The sequence below is a fragment of the Cervus canadensis genome, chromosome 8 (assembly GCF_019320065.1).
Source record: "Cervus canadensis isolate Bull #8, Minnesota chromosome 8, ASM1932006v1, whole genome shotgun sequence".
Classification (NCBI taxonomy): Eukaryota; Metazoa; Chordata; class Mammalia; order Artiodactyla; family Cervidae; genus Cervus; species Cervus canadensis.
The window spans coordinates 10,389,142-10,404,057 of NC_057393.1; the positions used below are offsets into that span (position 1 = coordinate 10,389,142).

Consider the following 14,916-nt stretch of genomic DNA (forward strand, 5'->3'; position numbering starts at 1 on the left):
TTCCCTGATAGTTCAGTTGGTAAATAATCCGCCTGCAATGCAGGAGACCCCAGTTCAATTCCTGGGTTGGGATGATTGGCTGGAGAAGGGATAGGCTACCCAGTCCAGTATTCTGGCCTGGAGATTTCCATGGTTTATACAGTCTATGGGGTTGCAAAGAGTCAGACACGACTGAGCGACTTTAATTTTTTGGCTTATTACTGAGGCTCTCAAAATTAGGATCATTTCCAGCCACTTGCTTCTTATGGAAGACCCTTCTGTGTCCTGGCTTCCATCACATGGTGATTCCTGGATGCTGCTTTTGGTTTTCTGTGTGATGAGGGCAGCCACGGTACAGGTAGCGTGAAACAATGCAACACTGTGTATCTGGAGATTTAAATGCGTCCAACACCTGACTCTCGCCTTCCAACTTATAGCTCTTGTGCATTTCCCTGGCACTCGCCAGCCCTCAGCTCCACAGAGCCCCTTGGGGTTCTTAACTTGAAGCGTCTTGACCTAGAAGCCTCCTGGCCAGACCTCATTTGATTTTCCATATTCATGATTTTGCTGCCAATGAATTCTTTTCCATTTCTTGTTCTAAGTTTAAGACTTGGTGTTTCTCCTGATACTGGTTTTGTGTGCCAGCTCAACGTTGTGAAATCTAGCTGGAGGTGGGCAGAAGGCCCCTCCATTGATGATGGATGAAGGTGCCATGCCAGGGAATAGGTCACAGTGGTGCATTCCTAAGTGAGCCTGTTAACACTGACATGGAATCTTGGAGCTCTAGTGGGGATTGAGTAGGAAGCAAAGTCTCACTGCTTTTGTGTCTTCAGCAGCCAATTCCTTCTCCTCTTCCTAACCTTGCTATCACATTAACCCTCAGGGGTCTCCACTCCTTGCCGGGTAGCACTTCTGGAGGTTCTTGTGGGAATTACATGAGTGAGTGATTCAAATTCTGTTTGCCTCCTCTGCTATTTCTGTGGCCTTGAAAGTCGTGGAACTTCTGAGCCTCAGTTTTCTCATCTGTAAAATGGGGGTGATGACATGCTTTTCCTGTAGCACCATTGGAAAGGTGCAGTAGGTGTGTGGTGCTTTTAAATAATGGGGCCCATGTGATTGCCAGTCTTGTCGTTAGGGGGTCCCACACCTTCTTTCACAGCTCTAAGCTGAGACATGCACACTCAGCCCAGCCCTGCCTAAAGGAGTGGTTGGTCCTCCCCTTCCCTTCAGGACAGAGATTTCAAAACTTCCTTCAGTAGCTACTGTTTAACGAGCTTCTTGGTTGCTCCAGAGCGGGTTTTCATACCTGTTTCATAACAGGTATTCGAGGGGCAAAAACTGGTCAGTGGGTGGTTACATTGGCCCCAGATCTACTGACCAGCAGAAAGTGCTTCCTGCAGGACTAACACCAACTCGAGGTGACTCCTTCCAGGCACTGAGAGCAGGTGGAACCCATGGCTGCCAGCTCCTGGGGTTGGAGCAGGCACATGCTGGCCTGGATGGGACATGTTAGAACTTTGCCACATCAGCGTATATGCCATGTTCTCTGCAACCCATCAGCTGCCCTCTGCCCCAGAGTTGAAGAAGGAAGCTTTATTGATTGTTTTTTATTCTGGCAGGGGGCCTGGCTGAGAGGTGCCTGGGGTGAGGGCTAATATTTGATCTCCTGTCTAGTCTTTGGCATTGAGTCTATGATGTGGGCAAAGAGGATGTAGACGTGTTAAAGTGTATGACTTACAGCATTTTGTAAGAGGGTCTCTTCACCATAGCTGGAAATGATTCAGGTGGGAGCAGAGGGCAGAGAGAACGCTTGCTGCTATCAGAGTGTGGGCAGGTTAGCATGGCATGAAGATGTAAATTCATCAGTGGCAGTCAGGGTGCCTAGTAATTGAATTAGAACTTAGCAAGATTTTGATCAGTGTGTGCTGAATTGAAATAATAAGAAACAGTTGGAGTAACTTGTATTTGGGGGTTTGTGGTTCTTAACATTGAATGTGTGCATGCTCAGTTGTGTCCAGTTCTTTGCAACCCTGTGGACTATAGCCCACCAGGCTCCTGTGTCTGTGGAATTGTCCCCGCAAGAATGCTGCTGCTGCTAAGTTGCTTCAGTCGTGTCTAACTCTGTGCAACCCCATAGATGGCAGCCCACCAGGCACCCCCGTCCCTGGGATTCTCCAGGCAAGAGCACTGGAGTGGGTTGCCATTTCCTTCTCCAATGTATGAAAGTGAAAAGTGAAAGTGAAGTCACTCAGTCATGTCCAACTCTTCACAACCCCATGGACTGCAGCCTACCAGGCTCCTCCGTCCATGAGATTTTCCAGGCAAGAGTACTGGAGTGGGTTGCCATTGCCTTCTCCTCCCGGCAAGAATCAGTTCAGTTCAGTTCAGTCTCTCAGTCATGTCCGACTCTTTGTGACCCCATGAATTGCAGCACGCCAGGCCTCCCTGTCCATCACCAACTCCCGGAGTTTACTCAAACTCATGTCCATCGAGTCGGTGATGCCATCCAGCCATCTCATCCTCTGTCGTCCCCTTCTCCTCTTGCCCCCAATCCCTCCCAGCATCAGGGTCTTTTCCAGTGGGTCAGCTCTTTGCATGAAGTGGCCAAAGTATTGGAGTTTCAGCTTCAGCATCAGTCCTTCCAATGAACACCCAGGACTGATCTCCCCTAGGATGGACTGACTGGATCTCCTTGCAGTCCAGGGGACTCTCAAGAGCCTTCTCCAATACCACGGTTCAAAAGCATCAATTCTTTGGTGCTCAGCTTTCTTCCCGGTCCAACTCTCACATCCATATGTGACCACTGGAAAAACCATAGCCTTGACTAGATGGACCTTTGTTGGCAAAGTAATGTCTCTGCTTTTTAATATGCTATCTAGTTTGGTCATAACTTTCCTTCCAAGGCAAGAATAGTGGACTGCAAATTCTAATGTAAGGAATCTTCCTAGTTTCTCCCTAACCTCACACAGCTTCAATTACTGATCACCTTTTTAAACAAAAGACCTCTGTTGGGTTGTATTATGCCTATTCTCATTAAGATGAATGTAGAAACACCAACAAATCCTTCCCCTCTGAAATAGTAGTTCCACCAGAATGCATTTATGAACTCCCCCACCCTTAGAGTACCCCGCTGTTGCAATGGGGTCTTGTGTTTGGTTTCTTTTCATAGTCAGAGGAAGCTAGGGGAGAAATGACCTATCGTAATAAGGATGTGCTCCCAACTTCAAGAGCAGGTTTGAAATGGAAAGGTGGCATCTTGAGTTACTGACACTGTCTTTCACCATAAGGAGATCAGATACAGGTGGGGAAGTGGGGAAGAAAAGGCTGAAGGGAGAGTGTCAGTGTTTCTGTGGGGAAGTTTTTCTGTTCCTCCTCCTGAGAAGAGAGCAATGTGGAGGTAAGAACATCATTGCCTTGGTCTGGAGGGAAAGATCACTCCACAGGGGTCATGTCTATTGATTGCATTGTAATGATTAATCCTCTGTCTGTGGGGCATCTGGTGCTTGGCCTGCAGAGTGCTTGGGACGGTCGGTTGAATGGAACACGTGCTTTCGCCTGTTGGGCACGCCAGGTCACAGTGCAGTCCCCGCAGACGGCCGCAGTGAGGTGATAAAATAGAAATGGAGCTTCCTGGATCTTGATAGAACCCTTTTTTCTTTCTCCCAGAGCCTCCCACTTAGAGAATTCTCTCAAACGAAGCCTACTGGAATTCTCTCCATCCCAAATCAGTGTGCAAGTCACAGGTCAGAAGGTGCCCCAGACATATTCTCTATTGTCTCCGTGTGAAAGTGCTCTTTTTAAAGATAAGCATTGGATATTGTTTTGGAGGAATCATTTTGGAAGTTGTGCTTTACTTAAAAAAGGAATCCCTCATTTTGTTTGGTTCAGTATACATTCTGGACTAAAACTGAAAGATGAAGGATTTAGTCCTTTAAATTTTTACATTTTGGCCAAACAAAACAAAAGCACCTTGAGTGTGAACCATCACTGAGTGATCAGTGGGTAGTGGGCAGGGCTGGCCCGAGGTCTCTCATCTGGCTTGGATGGTGAAGAAAGAAGAATTCAGATTGGAGCCTTTTGTGATCTGGGTGACTGTTTTGAAGCTTCCCTTTAGATGCTGCTGCTTATGATCAAGGAACTATTCTCTAGAGTCACTTTTATTTTCAGGGCCTGAGTATGCCTCTAAGAAAACAAATGGGGTTTTAATGTCCAACTTCTCCTGTGGTTCGTTACCAAAGGGAGGCATTTCTTGTTTGCTCAGATGGGCTGAAAGCTTTTGCTTCTGCTTGAATAGCCCCAGGAGTCAGGCATCAGAGAGATGAGCACGATGGGTTTTTCTGGATTTCCTCTTGAAGTCAGGTTTTTTAATGGTGAAAGTTGATAAAAGCATCATCATTGTTGCTGTGGACATCTTTCCATGTCTGTACGTAGCTTTTTGCTTCAGTCTTTCTAGTGGTCTGTGTAACTGTCTGTTGTGGACATAATTTATCTAATTGTCCCCTTTGGCTGAGTATTTAGCTTATGTTCATCTTTTGTTTTCCAGTTACAAGAGAGGCTCCATTGACAGACTTTGCTCACACCTGTTTGTTGGCCACCTGGGTTAATATTTTTCTAGGACCTATTTCTAGATGGAGATTCACTGGATCTATTTGGGTACCAACATCTTCATCCTAAACAGCTTCATTCTGAGCACTGCTGTCTTTGGGGACTCCCCCATGGTTTGGGTTTTTTTTTTTTTAAGCTTTTTTGAAAATTATTTGGGGGCGGGGGTGTGAAATCTACATCAGAGTTCCACCTGTGTAACAAGAGGGTATATTTCGATCCTGGAGTTTTTTGTTTTTCTTTTTTAACGCTTCCAACATCTTCTTCCCATGAAGGGAAGCCAGCTCTGCAGACACCAGCTGATAACCTTGCATTCCTGAAAGATGTTGCATGGGCTGAAGCAAGTGGCAGGGTGCTGAGGCTCGGTGATGGAGCTCCCCGGCATGATTGTGCTCAGCTGTGTTTATCCCAGCTCCTCAGGAGGGAGACTGACGTCTGAGTTTTGCATCAGCCTGAAAACCAAGCACAATACAGGCAGGGACCTTGTGCCTGGTGAGAGGAGAGCCTTCATTTAGTCAACCAGACAAGATAAACATGCTTAACTAATTGAGAAGGCGGCTTTTCCAGGATCCCTGGGACTAGATCTCCCCCTGAGATTGCCACCTTTGCCATGTTCCTTTAAAAAAAAAAAATTAAGGTAGAATATACATAACATAAAGTGTACCATTTCAACCGTTTCTGAGGATACAGTACAGCGGCATTAAGTACAGTTGTTACTGTACCAGTGTCCATCTCAGAACTTTTTCATCATCCCAAAGCCTTTTCACAAAAGAAAGGGCACATTTGAACCTAAAGTTGGCATACCTTTGTGGCCGCCAAAGCATTTTCACATCCAGTTTAACTTTTTGAAGACGCAGAGATCAGGGTATCATAAACATTTGGGGTGTAAATAACGCACGGCCCCGCTCCCGTAATTTGCCCAAGAAGACCTAAATTGACACCCAGCTGGTAGAAGCCACTCAACTCCCAGCCAAATAATACCGTCTATGACATTAATTAGGGAAGGCGCCGTGCCTCTGCCTGCTTTGGGCTTCCCAGTGCATCCAGCCTCAGCCAGCGCTTCACCCTGCGTCTCCACCTCATCGAGCAAGCACAAAGGCATGAGTGGTGTTTTGCTTCTAGCATTTCACACAGCGCAGCCTCCCTCAGTCACTGAGGAACCTCAGTGCTGGGGAGAACATTTCGGCTTTCCCCAAACCAGCTTGCTCCCCCAGACTTTGCTCTCTCTGCAGAGACACACGTATGTTTTGGAGGAAGTTGACTCCCCAGGCCACTTCCTCTAGAACCCCTAGAATCAGATATCCAAGCAGGAGGAAGATGAGGCTACATGTAGGATGGAAAGAGAGCAGCAAACTAGTCACCTTCTACCAAAGTGAGTTTTTCCTTTTTTTTTTTTAAAGTAATTTCTGGTACCCAGCATCCCCTAGTCCTTTCTGGAAAATGACAAGCAAAATCCTGGCTATGGATGCGTTGACTGTTTCTGAGAGAGCAGCACTCCTTCTCATCCTATGTCCTAACTGTCCCTTTTCCTCCAGCTTACTTTTAGTTCTGACCTCCTTTCGTGCCTGTCTCTAGACGCCGGAGGAAGCTTAGGGAAAAGAAAACTCGGAACCCAGTTAGATGTAGCCTGGCTGGTTTGAGGGCATATTCGGCAGAGTCTTGACAAGGCAATGAACTCATTCTACTAATTGTAATTAGTGTGAGGTCTTTCGCAGGTTCTTGGGCTCCTCAAACATCAGAGGCTTTTGATCGGCTCTCCTAATAACCAGGCCTCATGCTAACTGGTTTAGTGTGTGTTTTTTTTTTTTTTTTTTTTTTTTAATGCAACAAAAGCCACCACCGCCTACTCTTGAGAAAAAAAGCGAGGCTGGGCTTTAGGAGCAAGAATTCTCAGTTGTTTTCACGGGTCCTCCAAATCGCAGAATGTTCTTTCCCTATTCAGCCCCTTGGAGTTGCTAAGAAACTGCCATTTCAGAGGAGGGGTAATTCAATTTTGATTTTAATTTAAAGACAGGGCAGGCAGGGTTCTTCACGTCCCTGAAATGAATGGGTGCCCGAGAAGGAGGAGGCTCGCTGTTTCCAGATCAGTCCTGGGCATGCACCGTGATTGGAGTCTCTCCGTGTTTTGCTGCCAGAGAGTGTGGCTTTGAAATGGTTCTTTGTGGCAAGCGCTGCTGAACTTTGTGGAGAAATACTTAGAAGACCAGTGTGTGCTGGGAAATTGGCGACTCCGGACTTGATTAATTTATAGGTGTAATTTAAGAAGCTGGTTCTCCTCCTGATCCCGGGGATGTGTATTTACGGAGCCCATGGACAGGAGGCCTCTCTGCCCAGTGGACGTTTTTTATGGCCTTTGCTGTGTTAGAGCAAAAGTTATAGATCTCTTACGAGCAAACATATTATTATGTCCAGAGGAGGGACGGGCATGTTATAAAGTTTCAAATGGTCAATTAACAAAGATTTATTCTTTGTCACTCAGGCATTTTCTCTCTCTCCTTCTCAATAATTACCCCTTGGAATGAAACAGGCTGTTTTCTTCCTGCAGCCTTGGTCCCAGCTCCAGAGTAGGATTTGAGAGAGCCTGTCTCAAAAATTTAGACTCTTAGCAGCTGGGCCTTCTGCTTTGGTAAAGTCGACTGGTTTGGAGTACTTGACAAAAGGAGTGAGAGGGAGAATGCGGGGGAGAGAATGTGTTTTTTAAAGCACTCCAGGCTGTGCTTACTACACGTTTATTTGGTGGAACCTCATTCCAGCAAGGCAGCCAACTGTCCCATCGGCCGCAGCCGCACCCTTTGGACTGCCTTCCATTCCGTCTAAATTTGGAGCTTACGCAGGGACCTCAGAATCTCCTACTGTAAGGGTGCTCATCTTCTTTCCGGCCCGTGCACTGTACCTCGGCAACCTGCTGAACCAGAATATGTATTTTTAAACATTTCAGTAAAAACACAGAGATGAGATGCCTGTTGGCTTTTCTGTATGTGTATATTGCTCCCCTTATAAAGAGAAAAATCTGGTTTCTATAATATCTGAGAGTTAAACATGCTGTGAGAGACCCCTTGCCTCAAAGGAAATCCTTCCTGGTAGAGGAGATATGACTTCTGTGATTACAGAAGGACAGGAGATGGGCCAGCTCTGGGTTTTATTCTCTCATCCAGAGATGATTCATTGACTGATTCTCTTTATGGGCTTCCCTGGTGGCTCAGTGGTAAGGAATCCCGTCTGCCAATGCAGGAGACGTGGGTTCGATCCCTGGTCCAGGCAGATCCCCGGGAGGAGGAAATGGCAACCCACTCCACTGTTCTTGCCTGGGCAATCCCGTGGACAGAGGAGCCTGGCGGGCCACACAGTCCATGGAGTTGCAAAGAGTTGGACACGATTTAGCAACCGAACAACACCACCAAATTCTTTCTGTATCAGTTTGCTGCCCCCAAAATGTTGCAGATGCAAGGGCATTGGTGTACCCCCAGGGCCGAGGAGAGCACGTTCGCTCTTAGAGGGGCTTTGTGCCCACCGTCCTGGCCCTAGCCCTGTCCCGCTTTCCCAGTGCCTGCTGGCCTGGGCCTGGGAGGGACTGCCCGCTTCCTGGGGGCTGCACCCCAGCCTGCTCTCCTACCTGCCGTCTGCACCCTGCGTTCACCCCAGTTTTTCAGAAGTTAGAACGGGAGTCCAGGCGCTGTCATCCTCTCACTAGTGATCCCCGTTCTTGGGGGTCTGATGGACACAAGGGAAGAGTGGTTGCTGAAGGATCTGAGAAAGGGGAACGCCGTTCTTGGCAGAGCCTGGCATCCTGGGATCTCTTCCAAGATGCTTCAGGCCTCGTTCTCCGACTTGTTTAAGGGCAGAGAATAAGGTTGCAAAGGAAATCAAAGCCTGATGTGGAGAAACGAAACATGAGGCCTACTGACTTTTTAAAAACATTTTAAATAACATTCTCTAAGGTTTCATTTTATACTGGAGGCAGCTGTAATAAGTTTTGGAAGGCGGTGTAAGGTTTCGATTACAGAGTGATCCAGCTTGCAGTTTTTGTACCCAAAGTGAGAAAGGGCCGAGGGGGAGTGGGGGTGGCTCAGAGGTTATTTTGTATAAGGTGAGAAAATTTGAAAGGATGAATTCACCACTGTAAGTGGTAACAGTTGGTATGCTGTAATTTGCAAATGCAATAACATGAAACCATTGCGAAGATGGTGCTTTTTTTTTTTTCTTTTTTCTTTTTTTGGGTGAACATAGTCCGGATAGCAATGGAATAACTTAATAACTGGAGCAGAGCAGCACATTGACCACAAGTAAAACAAGACTGCAGCTCCATCGTGGGCCCTGCCAGTGTTACCCCAGTGACAAAGTTCTCTGCTGAAGGCTGGCGCAGACCAGGGCTGCGGTGCCGTATGAAAGCCCTCATTGTTCACGGCATCATTATTTGGTATTACATGCACAATGTTTGCTTGTGAAACGATTTATGAGAAACAAGCATGTTGAAGAAAGGGGACTTGGTTTGAAATTCAGTTGATCTGGCTTATGACATTTAAGATTTTTATAGTACCTTTGTTTCTAAGAATAAATATTTAGGTCCACTGTAAATATTTATCTTTTGAACATGCAAACACACGCATGCAAAACTGGAAAACTGAGCCAGGGAAGGAACTGATACCTAACATTCACTTCTCTGTGGGAAGGAGTAAAGTGCCTCCGTATTTGATAGGTGCAAAGGAGCCTGTTTTGTGAGCTTGGCCGGCAGCATCTAGCCCGTGGGACCAGCGCCCCTTGGGCTGTTAAGTCTCTTAGAAGGAGGCCTGGTGGGGAGAGTGTGTGAGGACTTAACTCTGTTCTTTTCACGTGCATGGGGTAAGCTAGGGTTGAACCGTAGCTCTGTCCCTGCTGGCCTCTGGCAGGTCCCTACTGCATCCACCTGGCCACCAGACCTGACCAGGAGCTCACAGTGACCCATCACTGGGGTGGTGTCTTAGCCAAGCAGTGAGTTGTTTCTAGTGACACTTGATTTCCAGCTTTGAGATTTTCTACCCCCAGGACTAGGAGCCTTGACTTCTGAGCTGTTTGCTTAGCCCATGTGGGTGATACCATGGCAAAAGAATGCCTTCTTTGGGCTCTGCAATCCTATCTTTTTAATGTAAAAATAAAGGTGTTTGTGAAATGATGGAAGACTCTAGAATGAAATGTGCTAAAGTGTAACTGCTAGCACTTTTTCTTTTCTTTTCTTTTTTTAAAGTTTCTAAAAGCCAGCCACAGGCTTACGCAGTAAAATCAATTTGCACATGGTCTGGCTCCTGTCCAACAAATTCCACTAAATGACATTTTAATCTGAAAGCCCCAATATAGAAAGGCTTAGATAGCTGTCGTTCTAATTTGCTGTTTCCAGTGCGATGCTTGGGGATGCTCAGGTGTGGTGTGGAGACATCTTCGGTTTATCAGGCTGGTTGGGATGTCCTCATTTCCCTTGGTGATGTTTTAGGCTGGAGGTTAAAGGCAGCGGTACCCACAGTGTGGGGAGGGAGACAGGGAGCAGGTATGTGCAGGTCGGTGGGTATGGGGTGATATTTGTGCATGGACTCTCTTTTTGTGTGTGACTCTTGACCGAGCTGCTATGTAGGGAGGCTCTGGTCCACTTGTGATTATGTGGACTGTCTTTGTGGACAAGATCACGCAGCAGGCTGGTCTGTTACTTGATTCTTGAGGAACCTTATATAGTTGATCCTGCATCTTGATGCGGTTGCCTCTGCAGGGTTTCTGCAAAGACCACCCCTGAACTGGAAAGTTTCCCTAGAGAGACGCAGACAAGTGAGGGTGGAAAGTAATTGCTGGCTTACCCACTGTGGGGCCTCCTTTAAGACGGTCTGAGACAGCGCCAGGGCTTGTGAACCAGTGTTGCTTTGTGTTTCTTTTGATGCCACATCTGAGTAAGCCGAGGAGCGTCTGCCTGTGCATCTAGCCTGGGACATACAGTGATCCGTAGTACTTAGCAGGGAGGTGAACGGGACAGGGGACGAAGAATGACCAAATGGAGTGAACTCCACAGCAAAGGGATGAAACCAGTTGTTCGTTACTTTGGGCTTTAGATTTTAGTTTATTTTCTTTTCAAAACAAGGGCTGTAAATCTTCCCCAGAGCATCTTAGAAAGGTGCTGGGAGACACTGCCTATGGGTGCCATTTTGGAATTCAGGGTGACCTCAGAGTTAGTCCCTGAGATGTTAAGCTGATGATCAAGGTGAGTTTCTGAAATGGTCCCAAATGGAATAAGAGAAGAGGCACTCTTTCCCTCACCATTTATCTTTTAGATCCTCAAAATAAAATCTTATTCCTGTTCATTAGGTGGCCATGGACAACAATGACTTGAGAATGTAGTAAGTTCTTTTCTCAGCTCTCTAAATAAGTACTCTTTTTACAAGGGTCGTGCTCCAGCCATCTCCTTTGAAGTCGTTTTTTGTTATGCATCGGGCCGTGGTGTTATTTCAAAAGAGTCAGCCAGCAGACTCGAGGCCTTTTTGGCTTGAGTTCACTAGCAGCCTTCTGGACAGCACGACTTATTTGTTCATCTCTCCGTGTCCCGTCCCCTCTCCCCCTTCCTTCTGTGTCTCCACCAGAGCGATCACCACACCGGCCCATCCTTCAAGCCGGGCTGCCGGCAAATGCCTCCACCGTGGTTGGAGGCGATGTGGAGTTTGTCTGCAAAGTGTACAGTGATGCCCAGCCCCATATCCAGTGGATCAAACACGTGGAAAAGAATGGCAGTAAATACGGGCCCGACGGGCTGCCCTATCTCAAGGTTCTGAAGGTGAGCAAGTTCTGAATCCAAAGATACCCACGACTGGGTTTCCCCTTATGAGTTTGGCCACAAGTTCTCTGATTTCCTTTTGAATTTGAGAGAAGATAACTCTCGTATGTGTTTAGTACAGAGTGTGTTTGAGAATTAGCAGATCATTAGGCTTGCTAATAAAATCTCAGAAGGGAGCCGTGGGGCAGTGGGAGGACTACTAAAGTTGGAGTCAGAATAGTTGAGCTGTTTATCAGCCCAGAGATCTTAGATGAGATGTTTAGGCTTAGCTGCACATCTATAAAAGTGGGGATCGTGATAATATCTCCCCTACAGGGCGTTGTGCAGATCAATGGATTGGAGTAGCTGGAAAGAGCGTTATAAACTTTAGGTGTTGTAGCAACGTTTATTGTTCCACTGATGTTGTTTTCTCTTAATATGATGTTAGGATCAGATTTTAGTAGCCACCTTTTAGAAACAATTTAGATTTTCCTTTTAAAAGAAATCCCTTAACCTTTGAAATTCTTTCACACGTGGTTTAGATGAAAACTTGAGAAGGTATTTCTGCATGTGTGAAATGTAGAACAAGGAAACCTTCTTTCCCCATGTAGTTCTTCTCTGGTTCCTTGCAAGACCCAGTTTTAATAGCACCAGCCTCTTTATTTTTTAGATCTTTATTTTTTGCTCTTCAGGATGGTGATAGCAACAGGTAGCTGAGTCTGCACAAATACTTCTGACCATGCTGCCTGACATGTCTCCCACATTGAGTTACTCATAGAGAATGTCCTTAAGAAGAACAGTCTTCCAGAACCATAGGTAGCTCAGCTTAGAACATTAAACTGCTAAAGTGTGCTCTCCAACTGCAAACCCCCAGGAGGCAAAAAGCTGGAAAGAGATGATCAGTTTGGGGAACTGCGGGCCCTTTCTTCAAGGGAATTGATCACACCCTCCCTCCCTTCTCCACTGGGTCACTTCCACTGTCCACCAGTTGACTTATTTTTCTTCCTTCTAAACCCACAGCCCTTTGATGCTGCTGTTTAGATGAGATGGAGGTGGTTTTTTGGTGGTGTGTTGGTGGTGGGACCTTGTGAAGTCCTTCCGGGTTGGCCGTTATATTGTTCTCCTGTGTCTATTCCAGCACTCGGGGATAAATAGTTCCAATGCAGAAGTGCTGGCTCTGTTCAATGTGACTGAGGCGGATGCTGGGGAGTATATTTGTAAGGTCTCCAATTATATAGGGCAGGCCAACCAGTCTGCCTGGCTCACTGTCCTGCCAAAACAGCAAGGTAACAACGTTTTTGTTTGATTTTTTTTTTTTTTTTTAAAGAAGGCTGGATATAGAAGCTGAAAAGACCTGGTGCTTTGGGAGATTGCAAGCAGCTTATAGGGTGATTCTGTGGTCTTGGTATATTCATCATAATCTTTCTTCCGTGATGCAGCTGGTAGGATGCCAGCAGCCATGGAAAAATACCCACACATGTTCAAAGCGCTTGCTGTAATTTCTTTTGAAGATTGCCCTTCACCCCCCACCCAGTTTTGAAGTAGTTCCTTCTGGTTTATCTTGTTCAGGCTGCACATCTCCCATCATTATTGCACACCAGCACTGTTGCAGACACACACCGGGGTGCCTGTTGCATTTGTGGCATTTGCACAACAGCAGAATTTGATACCTCCTCAGCCCCAGATTTTTAGAGAAATATTGGCACAATATCATTGGTTCAACAGAGCACCGTTTTCTCTGTTACCTAATTGATACTTATAGAATACTGTCCTTGACCTTCTTATCCCAAGTTCAAGGATATTCCATCTCAGTGAATAATACTGCAGACTGGCTATTGAAGACAGCAGTTTGCCTTTCTCAGTTTTTCATATGAAAGTGATATGAGTCAGTCACGTCTGACTCTTCTAGACACCATGGACTGTGGTCCACCAGGCTCCTCTGTGGAATTATCCAGGCAAGAATACTGGAGTGGGTAGCCATTCCCTTCTCCAGGGGATCTTCCTAACCCAGGGATTGAACCTGGGTCTCCTACATTGCAGGCAGATTCTTTATTGTCTGAGCCACCAATTTGTCATGATTCACATGCAAATGTTTTTGTTACAAAAAAAAGAAAAAAAAAGCCTGGTTTCTTTGCTATCAATACCATGCTTTCTTCCTTTTTCTTTTAATGCAATGTATGTGAAGGAATGAAAGTTACCAGAAGCTGGTAACTAACACAGAACCCCACCTTGGTGGTTCTCACAGGCCTGGAAGGATATGCCAGGTATCCACTTGGACTTCCTGCAGCGTGCTGTCTTGCAATACAACAGTTTAGACAGAGCCATCCATTTTTCAAGGTGGGAGTCTGCAGCCAACAGGACCAGAACCCAGCTTGGACTTCTGGGTGCCCTACTTTTGGAAAATCACTCCTCCATCCAAAGCAAGCAAGCAGAGACCCCGAGGATGGCGTTCTGTGGGTTGATTTTTCCATGCCTTTGATTGCATGCATGTCTGTCTAGGTGGTGACGCCGGTGTGGTGACGGGCCTGTGGAGGTGAGCTGCTCCATGTCGCTCAGCGTCTCTTGGTTGCGGGCTTTGTGGATGGGCTGCGATTGGAATCTTCCGGTGGCCGGTACCCGCTGGAGGTCCCGGTGCAATGCCTCGTGGTTCCATGGCCCCCTCCACAATCATTCCTGTGTCGTCTAGCCTTTTCTCTTGCTTTCCTTGTTTTCTAGGCCGCCGGTGTTAATACCACGGACAAAGAAATTGAGGTTCTCTATATTCGGAATGTAACTTTTGAGGATGCTGGGGAATATACGTGCTTGGCGGGTAATTCTATTGGGATATCCTTTCACTCTGCATGGTTGACAGTTCTGCCAGGTATATACTGCTCTTTCTCTCCATGGTTTTTTCCCTCTTCTTGGTTGATTGCTATGGAATTAACACAGCTTCTGTTCTCAGGAATGACCCCTTTTCCCCTCACATAAAGATTTTTTAAAATGTTTAAAATTATCCCCCTGGGATAAGAAAGTTGCCTTGGAAATTCACTTGCAATGAGATCCCACCCTTGCATTTATTTATGATCAAGTGAAATTTTACCCTTCAAACCCCAAGAGATCTTATGTTTTTAGTGAGTTATTGAGTCAATGTATAAATTCACCCATCCCTGTTTCTTTTAAGGAAGAAGTTGAAATCACTCTGTAAAATTCAAAGTAATTTTTCTCATTTCAAATTCCATTTTGTTAAAATCCCATATGTACTTTAAAAAATTTTTTTTTGTTCCACTTTTCTGTTTTTAATGAGATGGAAATAGATGGGTGTATGTCGAGGCTCCTAGGCAGAAACACCTCTGTGTGTAGGGTGTTCAGAAGCAGTGTGTTATCTACTTGGGGATCGGTGGCTTGCTGCATGATGTAATGGAACAAACTCTTAGGCTTTTACTGCAAAGCATGCTCTTGCCATCTTGGGCTTGATGTTATTTCCATCCTACAGAGAAATCAACATCACTGAAGCCCTCTTGCCTAAACACTGCGCTGTCTAAATCTTTTAACTGACATCTCTACCCTAGTCAAGTCTTAACTGCTATCTTCTT

General features: G+C 46.1%; 1 protein-coding gene across 18 annotated transcripts in view; it reads left to right on the forward strand.

The window, feature by feature from the left end:
- Positions 1-14,916, forward strand: part of FGFR2 (fibroblast growth factor receptor 2) — a 105,125-nt gene that overhangs the window by 57,114 nt on the left and 33,095 nt on the right. For 10 of the 18 annotated variants that reach the window (XM_043475273.1, XM_043475266.1, XM_043475271.1 and 7 more), the window contains 2 exons: positions 11,175-11,365; positions 12,483-12,630. In XM_043475273.1, the coding sequence (XP_043331208.1) occupies positions 11,175-11,365; positions 12,483-12,630 (339 nt within the window). Of the gene's footprint in view, positions 1-11,174; positions 11,366-12,482; positions 12,631-14,059; positions 14,205-14,916 lie in introns of all 18 variants that reach the window. The other 8 variants (XM_043475270.1, XM_043475274.1, XM_043475272.1 and 5 more) reach the window with 1 other exon arrangement.